The sequence below is a fragment of the Chinchilla lanigera genome, unplaced genomic scaffold (assembly GCF_000276665.1).
Source record: "Chinchilla lanigera isolate Chin_1 unplaced genomic scaffold, ChiLan1.0 scaffold00004, whole genome shotgun sequence".
Lineage (NCBI taxonomy): Eukaryota > Metazoa > Chordata > Mammalia > Rodentia > Chinchillidae > Chinchilla > Chinchilla lanigera.
Window position 1 is genome coordinate 11,821,272 of NW_004955405.1, and position 17,558 is coordinate 11,838,829.

The window sequence follows — 17,558 nt, forward strand, 5'->3', positions numbered from 1 at the left end:
AAAAAAAAAAAAGGAATTTAGGTGTAGAGCGTGTTAGTGACTTGGCCAAGGCCAAAAGGCCAGGATCACGTCTGCTTGCTCCCGACGTGGTATTCCTTCCATCACACCAAAATGACGTGGCCGGCACTTACACCCAAACAAATTCCAAGACAAATACACTTCAATTTGGGAACACCCTGCGGAAAAAATAATTTGGCACATGCGCAGTGCTGCGCCAGAGGTTCCGCCCTCCGGCCCCCCCCCCCCCCCGAGTCTTACTCAGTACGCGTGCGCCAGGCGGTCCCTCCCGCCCATTCACGGAGCGATTCCCGCCACTCCCCGCCTCTTTCCCGCCCGGATGTCATTTAAGCCTGGCCGGATGTTGTTGTGACTCTGAAAGACACGTGAGGTCCTGCTACGTCATCAGCAAGCGGGAAACATGGCGGCGGTGGGTGCTGCGGGCGGGAAGGTAGGTAACGGCCTCGGGCCGTTCCCTCGCTTTCCTGCGGAACCCGGGTGCTTTTGCCGGCGGCCGGCCGGGCGGGAGGGACGAGGGACCGCCGTGATCAGTGGGAGCCCGCGAAGGGCGCGGGAGGAGGCCGAGGTGGCGGTGTCAGCTGTTTTCCCGAGAATGCCGGTTCTGCCGGCGAGTTAGAGACCCGGTTCCCTTTCCAAGGCGAGCGAGGCCTCGGCTCTGCTCTGCCCCGGAGCGCTGGGCCTGTCTTCTTGTCACCTAAGGCGGGGACAGGCTTCTCTACCTGCGTTTCCCGGCTCTGCTTTTCCGTCTGCGCCCGGCCCGATTCCCAGCGTTGCTTCGGGTTGAGGCGTTAACCCGCCTGAGCCCTTCACGTGTTCGCTTTGCTGAAGGCGTCTGTGCCCGCTTCTCCGGCTGAGCGGGTGCCGTGCCGCGGTGCCCGTAGAAGAAGAGAATTTATTGGGTTCCTTGAACAAATTGCTAAGTGGGTTGATGGCTGTGACCGGAAAGGCGTGCGTCGAGGGAGGGAGCACCCGTGCGGGTCAAAACATTTTCCAGATGTCTCCGGGACTTGGCCGGTCTGAAGCGCTGTCTTACGGAGGTTCAGTAACACCGCCGGGTTGGTTAGGAACTGGGACCGGGTGCGGAGGGGATTGCATTGTATAATGCAGTGCGTGTTCCTGGGGCACAGCTTGCGCGTAGTTAGGGCCATCAACTTTATGAAACGCGATTGGCGGCATTCCTCAGTGCCCGGGTGTTTCGTAAGCTGCTGGGACTGACTGGTAGTGACCCGGAACACCAAAGTCTGCTTGTTGCAGATAACTTCCTCTGTTTCTTGAGTTCCACTCAGGTTCTCCTGCCTTCCACCCACTCTCAGTTATTTGACAGGGTTTGTAGTTTTTGTATGCAGTGATAGGCGAGTTTGCAGAGTGACGTTATGTCGTGGTTTTGCTTTTGATCCAGGTGTGACCTGGGTAAATCGGGCAGTTAGGACTGACTTGTTCTTCATATTCTTTATCTACCGAAGTGAAATGATGCCCGTCATTACTTCTTGTGTTTGAATGCTTAGTTGTACCTGAAACTGAAAAAAGCCTTTAAAAGGTTGTTTACATATGTTGGCTCTTTTAAATGATGGATTGGACATCTTTTTATTTATTTATTTTTTGGATTATTCAAGTTCTTGTCAGTTTTTGCCTTTATTTTAAAATTCAAATTCTTTTAATAATTATTAGTGCGTGTTTGGAGTACATACGATTACATTTATAATGGGGAGCTCGGTGTGCATGACACTTTTTTTGTCCTTGTCTCCTCCCTTCCCACCCTGCTCCCTCCAACTCTTGTTCCCCTTCCTATTTCCAAAACCTCCATTTTCATTTTTATATTTAAGATGGGTCTCATCTTCTGCGTGGCCCAATGCATACTGGACAAATCCTGTTTGATTTTTTTTTTTTTCCATTTGGGCTGATCCCCAGTCTAGCACTTTCCAAAAAAGCATCCTTTCCATTTAAGTTACACCTCCCATTTTCAGTTTTGGTTGATTTTCAAAAAACAAAAATCAAACTGTTGAAAAGTAGAGTTGTGAAATTCTGTACAGGCCTTTTTTGACATTTTCTTGGAACCATTACCTTTCATAGTTTGCTTTCTTGAAGTTAACCTTGCATTTCCTGACTCGGCATTTCCTGACTATGCTTTCTCCCCTCGTATTTATTGCACATTCGCGCCCATTCTCATCCCTCCACTGAAATTGTTTTTCCATACGCAGAGCTGCCTTTTTCCCAAATAATACTGATACAGGAAAATAAAAACTCCCAACCTGAACGATATCTGGGACGAGTTCGTGTTCTCTAAAGTCGAAGAATGAATTTTCGGAACAACGGAGGTTAAGAGCAGAATATATTGAGGGAAAGAAAGCTTCTGTGCAGGAGAGGGACAGAAGGGGGGCCCGAATGGGTTACCCAAGATTATGTCTTTCCTAGGGACCCTTATAGAGCAAAACCAGGAGGTGAGGTGGGTCCAAGGTAGGGGGAAAATGGACAAAACTAGTCAGCCAATAAGAATTTTTCAGGTAAAATTGATTAAATTGGGATCAAATGGGGAAGCGAGTCACTAGCAGGCGGGCATGAATACAGAACAGGGGCTTTTCCTGTAAGGGTTTGGGTTAAGGACTCTTCAAGGTGATTGCTACCTATTTAGAATAGCAATCTCTGATGTCCATCCCTAGGGAGGTATGTGGGTGTATTGGTTTAGTCTTTGGTCTTGAGATCTGGCCCGAAGGAAGTACCCCCTCTCCATTTGCAAGGTATCTTGTCTACCATATTGTCTCCTTCGAGGGCCTGGCCCTGTCTGACTACCTATAATATTTCTGTCTGACTCAGCTCTCTGTAACAATACTGTCATGACTAGAAAAACACACTTGGTCTTCCGGATCTCCAACCAAGACCTCACAGTTTTACCTTTAAGAGTTGTGTTGAACTTGTTGGATCTTCTTTATTTTCAGTACACTGGAGGTTTTAGTCTACTCCTGGTCTCTCTCATTTCTCAGCTCATCTTTTCTTAGCCATAATCTCTGTCCACAGTGCCTTCTTTACCAGCAGCAGAATTGTTTTTAGTGCAAAACTCTGATTGGCTTTTGCTTTAAAAAAGAGGAGAAAATAATAGTCTTTACTTTGTTGCTGTGAGCATTAGAATAATACTCAAAACTGATGAATAGGACATAAAAGAGTATGTTAACTTTATGCTTCCTTCTTTCCAGTCTTGTTTCTTTGGGAAAGGCCTTGTAAAAGAAAGTATGTTTCTCTCTCTACCCCTCCAAAATTCAGCTGCAACTGTCAAGTTGCGGGTGGGGTGGTTAATCAAGGCTCACAGCATTCACTTGTGGTCCTTACATCAAAACCGAAACCAGAAATTTAAAAACCCAAGCAGAACAAAACCTCGCAGATGCTGGGCTACACTTCTGCAGAATTAGAATCTCATTGTTGATGTCTAGGTTGTAATTTTTCTTATAACTGTAATTTACTTGCTTTGAGTGTCAGGAAATGATGGAGAAAGCTAATTTCTCATGCAGACAAGCAGTGAAGAGTAGTAGTTAAGAGCTGGAACTCTGGAGCCAAACTGGTTTCAGAAACTAACTTCTTATTAGTATTAGTATTAGTACTAGCTGTTGCTATTATTTATTATTACTACTGTTAAGGTGGATCTTTCAATCTGTCTTAAGATGGTATGGTTTCTGTTCATTTGGAAGTAGTAGAATGCTTATGCTGCCAGTTTTCTACTAAGAAGTTAAGGCTCCTCATATATATAAAAGCAACATAATAATTTAAAATAAATTAGAAAAAAACAAAAGGAAAGTTAGAAATTTGTTAGGCTTTTTTTATTTTCTTAATTGAGCTTTTGAAAGTTGGCTTGAGTTTGATTAATAACCCTGATTAGTTCTTAGAGTTTAGCTAATTTATGTTGGAATATAAGTGTAAGTGCATATATTTTAACAGTCCATAGTGAGTATTCTTGTGAATACTGAGGGAAGAACTAGGAACACTGCCATCCTGCTTCTAACAGCTGCATGGAGTTGAATTCACAGAATTAGTTGAATTACCTTTCAGTAAGAGGGGGGAAAACAGGTAACCTGAAATGGTTTTTGCCATTATTCCAGTGTCCCAGATGATTACAGTTATTTTCATTCGTTGTATAAATACTTATGAATCACCTGGTTTGTTCCAGACTGTGTTAGGTATTGGAGATATGTGACTCTTGTCCTAGGAGTTTATCGACAGTTCTTAGAAAAACACTGTCGCCCTCTTACCTTGTTTGAATGAGAAATGCAATACGAATTTCAGATCCTTGAAGTGGGTGCTATTTTTAATGGATGTTTGTATTTTGATGATTTGTAGATTGGCTAATTGTCATATGGTCAGATCACTTGGCTCAGAGCCTGGCACATAGTAGGTATTTAAAGATGAGAGAAGAGCAAGGTGGAGAGAATGAGAAGGGATTAGTGAGACAGATGGGTCCACCAGTAGCTCTTTTGTTTCCGAATTGTAAGGTCCTGCATTTTCATTTACTTGTTCTTTCTATAAGTGTTGTTCTATTGAAAGTAGCTTGAAACAGTTGGGAAACCCTTTTCTTCTTAATCAGAATTTACTTTGAGATTTGTAGTATTTTTTTGTTTTGTTTTGCTTTGTTTTGGTACTGGGAGTTGAAGTCAGGACCTTGCACTTGCCGGGCCCATGCTGTGCTGCTGAACTGTGTCCCCAGCCCGGCTTTGAGATTTTTTTTTGGGTATCAGGAATCAAACTCAGGACCTTGTGCTTGTCAGGTAGGCACTTACGCTGAGATTTTTAATAAGAATTTATGTTGTTGCTTAAAATTGACACCATCTGGTTCCTTTTAAATACACTTATAGTCCTGTGCTTTTAAAAGATGAAGAATACTTTGTTTGTTTGAGACAGAGTCTTAATGTAGTTCAGTCTGGTTTTGAACTATGTAGCTCAGGTTGGCCTCGAACTCACGGCAGTTCTCCTGCCTCAGGCTCTGGAGTGCTAGGATTACAGGCGTGCGCCACCATGCCCAGCAGGAATATTCTTAATATCTAGTAGATTTCCTGGAGAACTTTTTCTTTCCCTATACTAAATCTAGTAACATAGTAGCTACCCATGATATAATATGAATGTCTTTTTAAATCTTAGTTTTGATGGTGCATAGTTGTTTAGACTACATAGAGGATTATAATCCTTTCTTATTTGCACTTTGTGGAGGATGAAAATCTTTGCGTTCCTTCTTCTTGTGCTATAACATATATATGTAGTTTTTAGTAGGAGAGAAGTCATTCATGCAGTCATTTTTGTATCTCAGACTGGTAAATTATTACTGCCTCCTGCCTGACATTGTTTAGCACATCGATATTCTTGAGAAGCAATATGCTCACCCTTCATTGAGAATTGTACCACACTTTATATTTCTAAGGCTCATTCTTCACGCTCTGAATTCCATGGCATGTTATCTTGCAACTGTCTATATGCTACTTTTTATTTGTTCCACAGCCATTACTAATGATTAACATGTCCCAAGGAAAACTCATTATTTACTTTTTTCTTCTATGTCTGGTCTTACTAAATAACTTCTCATCTGCTCAGTTTTATCATTGATTTCTCTCCCTTCATTTCCCACATCTAACCAGTCAAAGTCCTGATGTTTTGACCTTCTAAATATCTTTTCTAAGCCATGTGCCTTCCCTCACCCCCAGTGTCACTGGATTATCGCAGCTGTTCATGCTTGGCCCTACAGCCAGCATGTTGGGTTAAGCAAGGCACAGGTGCCTGTGTCCTTGCCCCGCTAAACTATTACAGCTTTTCTTTATCTTCAGGATAAATTCCAAACTGCTGAATTGTTCAGCATGGCTAATAAAACCCTTTGTGATGTGAGTTAGTCCGTTTTTGTCTCTGCTGTTTAGACTTTACTCTCTGATATTTGGATTTTAGCCATGCACAGAACTGCTTTCTCTTGAGACGCTCTTTAGTTAAAATGGTCATTTTCAGGTCTCGGCTTCCATGTCATTCTAGCTGTGTCTTCCTCATTCTTCCTCTGCTTGACTCTTCAGAGTCCAGATAAGATAGGTACAAGGTCCTGCTGCAGCCTGTTGTTACTTTTATAAGTTGTAATTGTCTGTTTTCTTGTCCTAATTCTCAGACTCTTACGTCTATGAAGGCAGTAACAGAATTTTCTTATAAATGGCATCAGAAATCAAATCCAAGGCTCGGTGCATACTAGGCAAGCCCTCTGTTGAGCTATGTCCTCAGTCCCAGTGACTGATGCTTATTTATTGCATGTAATGGCCTCTGTGGTGCCTGGCATTCCATATATTGAGGAGATAGTTGAAAATGTTTTATTTCAGTTCCTGTGCATATCTCTGTCACACTCTACTATGACCATTAGTTTAGTCAGACACTTTTTCCCATGCCTGTGTTTTTCCCACTAATTAACTGTTATTCCCAGTATTGTATTGATGTTCAGTAAGTGTGCTGAATGTAAAAGTAAAGAAAATTGTAAATCAGATTAGTTGTAATGAGAGGTGGCTAGAACAGCTTGGATAGGCTTGTGCTCTTTTGAAGGATTTAGTAGAAGTTATTTGTAGAGAGGAGAGGTAAAAGGGTATTACAGGCAGGAGGAACAGAATTCACATAGAAGAAGGCCCAAATGGCTGGGCGAGGTGGTGTACTCTAGAGGCTGTGCAGGAATATCGCAAGTTCAAGCCGCACCTGGGCAACTTAGGGAGACCCTGTCCTAAGTAGGTAGGCAGCCTGGGGATACAGCTCAGTGCAAAGAGGCTGGGTTCAATCTCACTACTGCCAGAAAAAATCCCCCAAAACGAAAACCTAGAAACTGAGAAAATAAAACAAAAACCAACCAAACAAACAAACAAGAAAAGCCCTCTAGGGAGCAGGTTCAGAGTAGCCTGTGTCAGAAGGCTGTGGTGTTGGGGCGTAGCAGAAGTGTAAGTCACTGGAGAGGTGAAAGGTGGAGTCAGAAGGAGTTTAAACTCAGATATGATGTAATTGGATAGATGTTATAAAGCGGTTATGTAGTACATACTTCACTCAGATTTTTAGTAGACTAGATTAATGAGAAGTCAGTGTCAGAGGAGAAGGTTTAGAGGTTTGAGATGTAGAGCAGTGGTGACGAACGTATGGCATGCATGCCACAGCAGGCCGTTTGTATCATTCAAAACTCTGAAGGGTTTGCCCTCACTGATACAGTTGGTGAAAGAGGCATTTATAATAACTTAATAGTTGGAGTGTCTTTGACAGAGTTCAGAATAGCAGAAAGAGTCAGTTTGGCAGAAAACATGTCTGAGTTTAAGATATCTATGGTTATTGAAGTAGACATCCAAAGTAGGTGCTTAGATATTTGGGCGTGCAGCTTATTAGAATATTTGGGGTCATCCTGGTATTTCTTGATACTTTCTGTAAGCAAAAGCTTGAATTATCACCCACTGTATATGCCAAGTGGTTTTTAAAGAAGTTAAATTTTGAAACCTTTTTTGGTAGTTAGATTAGCTTACAAAATTCACATAGTTGCTAAAGTTTAAGAACGTATGTTATATATACATAGTAGGTTCTGGATTTCTGTATTTGGAGAGATTTAGGGCAAGAATTTTATCCTCAGCCTACTGGTAAGTTTTTAAAAATTTGGTTTGAATGTTATTAGCTTTTGAAATAAATATTGTAACAGTCAGTCATAATACTAATGAAGAATCAGTCCTACTGAAGTATAGAAACAGTAAAAAACTATGTACTACTGCATTGTGCAACTTTCTTATCCTTTTTTTTTTTTTTTTTTTTTTTTCTCTGGTACCGGGAACCAAACTCACGACCTTGCGCTTGCCAGGCAGGCGCTTTTGCCGCTGAGCTAAATCCCCAGCCCCATCTTATCCTTTTTTTTCAGCTTTTTCTGTTAGAAGAGTTGTGTCTTGAATTGGATGGTGCAGAAGTGCAGTTTGGAATCCAGACAGTTATCTGTTTTCTTGCTGTGTTTTTGCTTTAATTAAAAGCTAAAATTAACTTTTGCTAAATTACAGGTCCACATTCATTCTAAAACATCTGCCATGGCCCCCAGAACTCTGTTGATGTTATGTTTGCCATAGTTACTTTGCTAAAGGGAAGAAAAACTAGTTTTTGTTGCTCTCTTAGACCATCATTGAAAGCATTATAAATGTACTTAATTGCTTAGGCATCTTTGCAGTGTTTAATAATAAGGCAGACTCAAAGGGCATGAGACATTTTTTTTTTTTTTGCTCCAGAAATATTTTATTTTATTTTTTTTTAAAGAGTAAAAGGAGGACAACATAGTAATAGGGGGATTCACTGAATTACAGACAAAGTGGCAGGACATTATCAATGGTTGTTATTTTACCTATTGGTATGTTCAAGATAGTTTCTCAGGAAAACAAATAGACAAATAATGGTGAGTTACAGACAGAAATGGTAGGAAATTATCAATGGTTGTTGTACTGTACCCTGGTTTCTCCAGAGTGGTTTCTAGGGAAAACAAATAGAGCTATACATGAGTGATCAATCAAATAATCATTGACTATTCTCAAGGTTGTTGTTGGAAACACATAGTAACAAACACACATCCATTTATGAAATAGCATAGGAACAATAGAAACATTAGAGAGTTATGGAAAGATTGGCAGGAAATCATCAATGGTTGTCGTATTATGTCTTGGTTTCTCCAAAGTGGTCTCTAGGGGAAACAAATTGAGCCATACATGAGTGATCAATCAAATAATCATTGACTGTTCTCAATGGTTGTTGTTGAAAACACATAGTAACAAACATACATCCATTTACGAAATAGCATAGGAACAGTACAAACATTACAGAGTTGTGGACAGATTGGTGGGAAGTCATCACTGGCTCCTGCAATACATGTTGGCTTCCTCAAAGTGGTTTCTCAGGAAAACAAAGATATGCAAGAAAAACCCAACAAGTAGTTACAGCCCAAGAGTTGCGAAAAATAGCGGGTTACCTCATCAGTGACTCCACTCACTGAGGTGTGACGGCTGGAAGGAAGGCCAGGGCTGAAAAGAAGGACCAAGAGAACAGCACCAGTGTTCAGGAACGGGCTGTCCACTTTTTCCTCTGTACTCATGATTTCACGGGGCTCCTCCTTCTCCACGAAGGCGGTTCTACAGAATCTGAATATTGGGCACCCATGAAATCCATGAAGTCTCGGTGCAGACCTCACCGGAGCTCCACTCACTGCTCCACCGCAGCCTGCACAGTTAGGGGAAGCACAGCCTCCAGGGGGGCATCCCCAGGTATTGCGCAAGGTCCTCCTTGTTTCCGGCTCCCGAATGGCTCTCGAGTCCCCAGTCAGCTCGACATCCGAGTCGTGGGGTGTCCGTACCCTCCTGTTCTCCGAGTCCTTGTTCATCAGCTGCTCCTCGGCTGACTCTGGACCTTTCTGGCTCTCGCGGGCAGGGCCAAGAGCGACCCGCCGTGTGGCACGTTTTCCCAGAGGTTTCTCCATGTTGGGGCGGTTCGCGCTCATCTCTGGGCGGGCCCACTGTGTCGGTGCTTCTCTACGTCCTGGCGGTTCTGGGCCGCGGGGCGTCGGCCCGCCCGAGGGCAGGCGCGTGTCTCTGGGCGCTTCCCCGGTGCCTGCTCCCCGCCTTTCCGGGAGCCAGCCGTGTCCGCCGGGGCGGGGCTGCCAAATTTTATCCGAAGTGGAAAACATTGCCCCCCTTTTTGTACCTGTACTCCCCTCTCCCGGCACTTCATAGTCTATCTTGTGTAAACATATTACCTCTTTAATAATACAGCCAGGTACATACAGGCAAGGTATCTTATCTTGTTTATCTTTTTATTCAGTGTGGTGTCTGGCACATACTTGCTTAATAAATGTGTTGACATGAGTTTGTGCAGTTTAGCGCCACAAAGTGGCAGATCTTTGAATGCTGTTGATATTTTTTGCTCCTTGTGAACACCAAATTCCCAGTGAAGTGGGGTGTGATTTTTAATCTTTTTAAAGGCAGAAGCAATATTTTCTTCTTTATACTAAAAGTATCTCCACTTCTGTACTCATTTTTGCATAGATTTTGACAGCTTAAAACAATAGGTTTTATTGTTAATTATTTGCTGGCCTTAGTGAGGTATATGTGTTTAGGGTGTATTCTTTTGGTACTGGGGATTGAACCCAGGGTCTCACACATGCTGGGCCAGTGCCCTGCCACTGAACTGCGTCTTCAGTCTTTTCTAAAAAAAAGTTTTTTTGGGGTACCAGGAATCGAATTCAGGACCTCATGCTTGCCAGGCAGGCGCTGTGCCAGTGAGCTAAATCCCTGGCCCCATTTAAAAAATTTTGAACAGGATCTTGCTTTGTTTTTTCCAGTGGGCCTTGAGTTTATGATCCTCCCTTTTTACCATCTCAGATAGCCAAGAATATAGTCATGTACCTCCACACCTGGCTAGGGTGTACTTTTGATGATTTTTGATAGATGTCTATCTATACCCCGAACCCATGAGCCCAGTCAAAATGCTGCAGTAACTTTCTATCACTGCCAAAAGTTTCTTCTTGACACACCATAATCCATCACTGTATTGTCTGTAGGCAACTGCTGAACTTCTTTTTGTCATTCTAGATTAGATAGCATTTTCTAGAATTTTCTGTGAATGGAATTATGTGATATATATTCTGTACTTGGTTTGAGTTCTTTATTTGGGATAATTACTTGGCGACTCAGTCATGTTATATATATCATTAGTTTATTTTCATTTAAAATTACATTGAATAGCACCTTGTTTATCCAGTCACCAATAGAGATTGGGATTATTTTCACTTTGGCTATTATACAAATAAAGCTGCTCTGAATATTGATACACAAGTCTTTTACTTTATTTATTTATTTATTTAATGTCTTTTTTGAGACAAGGTCTCACTGTGCTGTTCAGTTTGGCCTTGAGCTCAGTTTGTAGCCCAGGGTGGTCTTGAATTCACAATGATTCTCCTGCCTCAGCCTCCCAAGTGCTGGGATTACAGGTGTGCATCACCATACCCAGTGGTGTACAAGTCTTTGTGTGAACATATGCTTTTATTTTTCATGAGCAAATACCTCAGAAAGAAGTGGCTGGGTCATTTCAGATATGTTGTATCTTTAGCATTTTAAAGCATTACTAACTATTCTCCAAAGTAGACTTACCATTTTACACTCACTGACTGGGGCTAGAGGTGTAGCCTAGTGGTACAGGGTTTGTCTAGCATCTGTGAGGCTCTAGGTTCAATACCCAGCACTGAGAACAAACATTGCACTGGCTGTAGATGAAAGCAATTGCTCTGTATCTTCACCACCATTTAGTATGTTAATTTTTAAAATTATAACCATTCTTGTATAGAAGTATTTTATTATGATTTTACTTTACATTTCCATAGTTACTAGTGGTGTTGAGTATTTTTTTCAAGTATATACTTGCCGTCTCTGTGTCTTTGGTGAACTATCTGTTCAAATGTTTTTTTTTTTTTTTTTTTTTTTGTCTTTCTGAGACAGGGTCTCGCTATGCAGTTCAGGCTGGCCTTGAGCTCACTTTGTAGCCCAGGCTTGTCTGGAACTCCCAACAGTCCTCTGCCTCAGCTTTCTGAGGGCTGGGTTTACAGGCATGCGCCACCACGCTTGGCCTCTGTTGTCTTTTTAAAATAAAAATTTTTTTATTTTATTTGCATAGGGCTGAGGATTAAACCCAGAGCCTTGCACATGCTAGGCAAGTATAGTACCACTGAGCTACATCTCTAGCCATGTTACTGAGTTTTGAGAGTTCTCTTTATGTTCTGGATACAAGCCTTTTTTGATGTAACTTCATTTGGAACTTTGTATATTTTTGAGGTTTTCCCAGTTTCCAATAGCTTGAACATATGGAATAGTTACAATGTGTTAATATCCTTCTTTAATAATTTCATTATTTGTGTTTCATTTATGGCCCCCTTTAATTGATTTCATCCCTATTAATAGATCATATTCTCCTGGATTTCAGCATGTTTTACTGGTAATTTTTTAATTCCATTATTTTCAGGTGGTAGATATTTTTAATGTTCCTGTATAATATTCCTGAAATTTTCTTAGAAAGCACTTACAATATTTGGAAGTGCTTTGAAAATTTTGGGTCTTGCTTTTAAAATTTGTGAGATCACATCGGAAGAGTTGAGTGTAGAATTTAAGCCCCACTGGTGAGGCAAGACTTCTCAGTATTCAGCCAGTTCTTTGTGACTTAGGAGGTTGTCCACTTTTTTCTTTTGTTTTCCTTTTCGCCACACCCCCAGCCCCCATCTGTCTGTCTCTTTCTCTCTCTCCCTTCCTATGTCTTTTCCCCTCCCTTCCTTTCCCAGGGGTTGTAGCCAGGGCCTTCTCAGTGAGCAACATCCTCAGCCCTATCTCTCTCTCTGCCTGCCCGCCTGTGTGCGAGCTGCCTGTCCGTCCATCCATCCATCGAATCTAAACTACCTAACTATCTGATTTTGGGCCAAGGTCTTGCAAAGTCGCCATATTGTCCAGGCTGGGCTGGAACTTGTGATCCTCCTACTTTGGCTTCCCAGATTGATAGGAATACAGGCATACACTGTCATGTCCCACTGGGATTACAGGCCTGCACTGCCATGCCTAGCTCTTGTACCTTTTAAGGTGTGACTTTTTTTGTTTTTTTTTGGTTTTTTTTTTTTCTGGTATCGGGAATTGAACTCACGACCTTGTGCTTGCCAGGCAGGCTCTGTGCCGCTGAGCTAAATCCCCAGCCCCTAAGGTGTGAAATTGATAACACACGAAAAGGTTTTACCAGGTGATGTGTAATTAGAGAATGTGCCAGTAGATGTTTGTTTAGCCTTGGGCCATCAACACAGCCGTGGAGTGACGCCATACCAGTTTGATGTTCGTACTCTAGCGCCTTGCTTTGGTAGTCTGTGTGCACTCACAGCACTAGCATCCCTTTGTATTTGTTCCAGGGTCATTTGATGATAGGTGGTGGTATTCCCCCACATCTGCTTGATCTGTTACTCTCTTTCTCAAAGTATCATTTTCCATAGAGCTCATGTCATGATTTCCATTGACAGGATTCCTCGAATAACCTTGAGATTTAATCTTATTTAAACTTTTTTTGTGATTACACTTACTGTATAGCTTAATGAGTAAGGCAAACATCCTTGTATCCACTCAGGTTAGGAAAATGACCTTTGCTAAGCTAGTTAAGGCAGAGGACCTTCCACTGTTCCTCACCCTTTAGTAACCACTATCCTTTTATTTTAAACACTGTCTTACATTTCTTTATTTTTCTGAGTATTTTAAAAATACAGATATTGTGCCTTTTTAAGTCCTTTCATATCTCCTATTTAGTATTACTGGATATTTTTTCTAGTTTTTTAACCACTTACGCCTTTTGTCTTTTGTGGTAGATGCTATTCTGTTTTTCTTTCAATATCGGCATTCTTTTCAAATTTCAATTTAGATTTTTGTTACCAAGTACATTACTTTAATCAAATACATTTCTTGATTTTGAAAGATTGGACCATTCAGGAATCATTGTCCAAATGAAACTGTCACTAGACCACCCAAATTCTGATTTTGACAACTGTGTATTTTGTTGTATAGTTTTCATACTCAATTTTCTTTGCCAAATGACTGGAAGATGAAATGATAGCATCCTTTATGTCTGCACTGAAGATTTACTCCAGAAGTGTTTTTGCCGTGTACATTTGTAGTAGAAAGGGAAGCATTGATGATGTGCTTGGTTTGCTGCTTGCTGCCTACTAGTAGCATGGGTAGTTAGTGGATACTTCAGACTGGCATACACATATTACATAGCACAGTGGGGTTATTCTTATTGGTGTCTGTATATGCTGAGCAGGAGCACCTGTGGCAGAATAGTACTCCTCAGGAATCAGTTCTTTGTAGTGAAGTGGTATTATCTTCATGCTGTAATATCATATCAAAACGAGTTTTTTTTTGGAGTGCTGGGGATTGAATCCAGGGCTTTGCATATGCTAGGCAGGTGCTGAACTACCCCTAGGGGCCGGGGATTTAGCTCAGTGGCAGAAGCACTGAGGCTTGAATCCAGGGCTTTGCATATGCTAGGCAGGTGCTGAACTACCCCTAGGGGCCGGGGATTTAGCTCAGTGGCAGAAGCACCTGGCTGGCAAGCGGAAGGTCATGAGTTCAGTTCCCGGTACCGGAGAAAAACCAAAAAAAAAAAAAAAGAACCTAAGTACATCCCCACCCCTAGCATCAAACTTTATTTGGACTTCTGCTTTTGAATTTTAAGCTATTTATCTTGGTTACTTTTTTCTGGTAGCTGAGACAGAATACCCAACACCCAAAAATTAAGGAAGGAAGGACTGGAGATTTAGCTTAGTGGCACAGCTCCTGCCTGGCAAGTGCAAGTTGTGAGTGAGTTCGATACCTGATACTGGAAAAAAACCAAAAAGAAAAAATTAAGGAAGGAGAAGTTTATTTAGCTTACAATTTGTGGAGGTTTCAGTTTATAGTCAGCTGGCTCCAAGGCAGGGTGGCATGGCACAGGGGCAGCTCTCTTCAAGGTGTAGCACAAGACAGCAAAAGTAGCAAGAGCAAAAAGCGGAGGAAAGCAAACCTCTTTTCCTCCCTTATATTGTATATCTACTGTCTGCCCACGCCCATACCATCTCTGTGCCCTTCTCTTCCAGCTGAGGATATTCACAAAGGGCAGACCCAGGCCCCCTGCTGAATCACTTAGTTGAATTTTAAACTTCTCAAGTTGACACAATGACCAACATCTAGAGCAGCAAGGGCATGTCCTTTTCACCCCAGATGTACAACTGCTGAGTTACTTAAACTTCTAGGCTCCTCAAATTGACACTGAAATTGACACAGTGTATCAACTGTAACATGATTTTAAGCAGTTGATACTTGCAGAGCAGTGATTTTGTGTTTTGTGTATGCTGACAAAGTGAGTGAACAGATATGCTATAAAAATAAGTAAACTCAGCCACCCTGAATGAGATCAGAATACTTTGATCAGAACTCTTGAAATCAGAGTACTTTGAAAATAGAATATTATTGAGTTAAAACTCTTACCGTAGTTATCTTATATTTGAAAAAAATTGTATATTGATGCAGCTAATATTTTTTTCTGTGCTAAGTCTTATACCATTGTCCTTCATTGTCCAAGAGGAATTGGTTCCAGGACCTTTTGTAGATACCAAAAGCTGAGGATACTCAAATCTCTTACAAAATATGGTTTAATATTTATTTGTGTATAACCTACACATATCCTCTCCTACTCTTTAAATCCACTCCGGATTACCTTTATTACCTTATACAGAGTAAATACTGTGTAAATAGTAGCTATGCTATAGTGCTTAGGGAATGACAAGAAAAAATTGTGTATGTTCAGTATGTACCCTTTTCTGAATTTTTTGATCTATGGTTTGAACTCGAGGATGTGGAATCCACAGATATGGAAGACTCCTTGTTTAAGACTTTGTAAAGTTTGGAAGCTCATACAGGTTAATAAATTTATGAACGTTACCCTGTTTGTCATTTCTGGCAGAATTACTAATTCATATTCGTTCACATCAAACCCTTAAAATTAGAAAGCCAAACAGAACTGCTTCTAAAGACAGGTATTAATCTGATGTGGAGTTGGTGAATCTTTGGACACGTTGCTTGTCTCAAAGTGCTGAGGAGTTAAGGAACACAGGAAATGGTGAGTGCAGCTTGGAGAGGTGCCTGCTACTTTAATACATACTAGGTGTTTCTCCAGCTAAATTACTTAGGAAAAAATTTTTCTTAACTGAAAAATAATAGGCAACACTTGACCAACAAAATGTGTGGGGAAAAAAGAGTTGCTTAATGTACTTTAGTTAGGCAAAGTGTTTTATTTGATTGTATAGGGGTTATTTTTTACAACCCCACCAACAATGCGGAATACTAGGTTTTCTGCCTCCTCATTAGCACTTAACTCTCGTCTTTAATTTTAGTAATCTCTAGTCATTATGAAGCTGTATTGCTTCCTAGGGCTGTTGTAGCAAAGCATCACAAGCTAGATGTTTGGCCAGGCATTGTAAGAAACATATTTTAATATTTTAAAGAAATACTGAAATAAAAATAGTGTTTTAACTTTATCTTTGCTGTTCCAGATTATATATGAACAGGAAGGCGTGTATATTCACTCATCTTGTGCAAAGACCAATGACCAAGACAGCTTAATTTCAGGAATATTACGTGTTTTAGAAAAGGTGAGTTTCTAGTAAATGATTTTATTTAATAATAGTAGATGGTAGTGGCTCATCTTTGAACCATTATTAGGAAATTTGAATTCTGTTTGTAAGATACAAATATATACTTGAATAGTAGTTATAAATTTAACATGGAGATAATATTTGAAATAAGCTAGTTAAGTGACAAAGGATATTTTAAATTTACTCTGTAGAAGTTGTAGTAGTACAAGTTTTCATAATGAGAAAAGTAAGCAGAATTAAATTATAGCTCATTTGTTGTCAAACAATGGTTAATGTATGATTTAACATATTTAAAGTGGTGGTGTTTAGAAGGTTAAAATTTACTTTTGGATTCCGGAGGTAAAAACAACTGGATTAAAAATGTACCTTATTGATAAATACTAAATACTCATAATTTTTTTTTAGGATGCTGAAGTAATAGTAGACTGGAGACCATTAGATGATGCACTGGATTCTTCTAGCATTCGCTATGCAGGAAAGGTATTTTAAAAAAAGAAGTATGACTAAGGAAATGCGCTTTTAAAAATAACATGTGGTGGCACACATCTATAATCTTAGTACTCAGGAGGCTGAGCAGGAGGATCACAGCATGTTTGAGACCAGCCTGGGCTGCATAGTGAGTTCAAGGCTACCTTGAATGACATGGCAAGAGTCTGTCTCAAAAACAAACAAAACCCCCCACAAAACCCCAGCTTTACTGAGGTATAATGTATATACCATAAAGTTCATTCTTTTAAAGTATACAGTTCAGTGATTTTTGTATATTTACAATTGACTTTATTTTCATAGAGACATTTCCTTCTGAGCCATTTTACAAGCTCATTCTGAACTAGCCACTGTCTTGGTTTCCTGTGGAGCCGTTATCTTGGAGATTTTTTTCAACCTCTTCCTCATACCTTTAGCTCCCTATTTCCTATATATCAGGTCTATTTCTGTTTTGGTTTATTCCCATGTGTAGCGTAACTCTGGTACTTCCTGAATATAAAGGTGCTTATGGGAGTGCTGTTACATGTGTGGTCTGTCATTGACTGCTATGTGGTGCATGATTATAAATTCTAACATACCGTTTTTAAACTACTGCCTAGTATGTATTCTTCTGTTGGTGGTTATAAGTTTTTTCAGTTCTCTAAGTTGGTTTTTTGAGACAGGGCCTTGCTATGTGGTTCAGGCTGGCCTTGAATTCATGGTGATCCTCTTGCTTCAGCCATCTGAGTACTGGGATCTTAGTGCATGTGCCACATATACCATATATTGCTAAGAGTTGTTTTGCTGTTTTTATTTTTGTTTTTGTTTTTTGGTCTGTCCTGTATTTTAGAAGCATTTTTATCCCAATGTTAAACTTTGCGTAAAG

At 40.7% G+C, this 17,558-nt stretch overlaps 1 protein-coding gene across 3 annotated transcripts in view; it reads left to right on the plus strand.

The window, feature by feature from the left end:
• The first annotated feature begins 329 nt into the window (after window positions 1–329).
• Window positions 330–17,558, plus strand: part of Tbc1d15 (TBC1 domain family, member 15) — a 54,533-nt gene continuing 37,304 nt past the window's right edge. Inside the window, exons 1-3 of one of the 3 annotated variants that reach the window (XM_005374322.2) lie at window positions 330–448; window positions 16,106–16,204; window positions 16,613–16,687. In XM_005374322.2, the coding sequence (XP_005374379.1) occupies window positions 419–448; window positions 16,106–16,204; window positions 16,613–16,687 (204 nt within the window). In that variant the 5' untranslated portion in view covers window positions 330–418. Of the gene's footprint in view, window positions 449–15,651; window positions 15,673–16,105; window positions 16,205–16,612; window positions 16,688–17,558 lie in introns of those variants that run through there. The other 2 variants (XM_005374323.2, XM_013517636.1) reach the window with 2 other exon arrangements.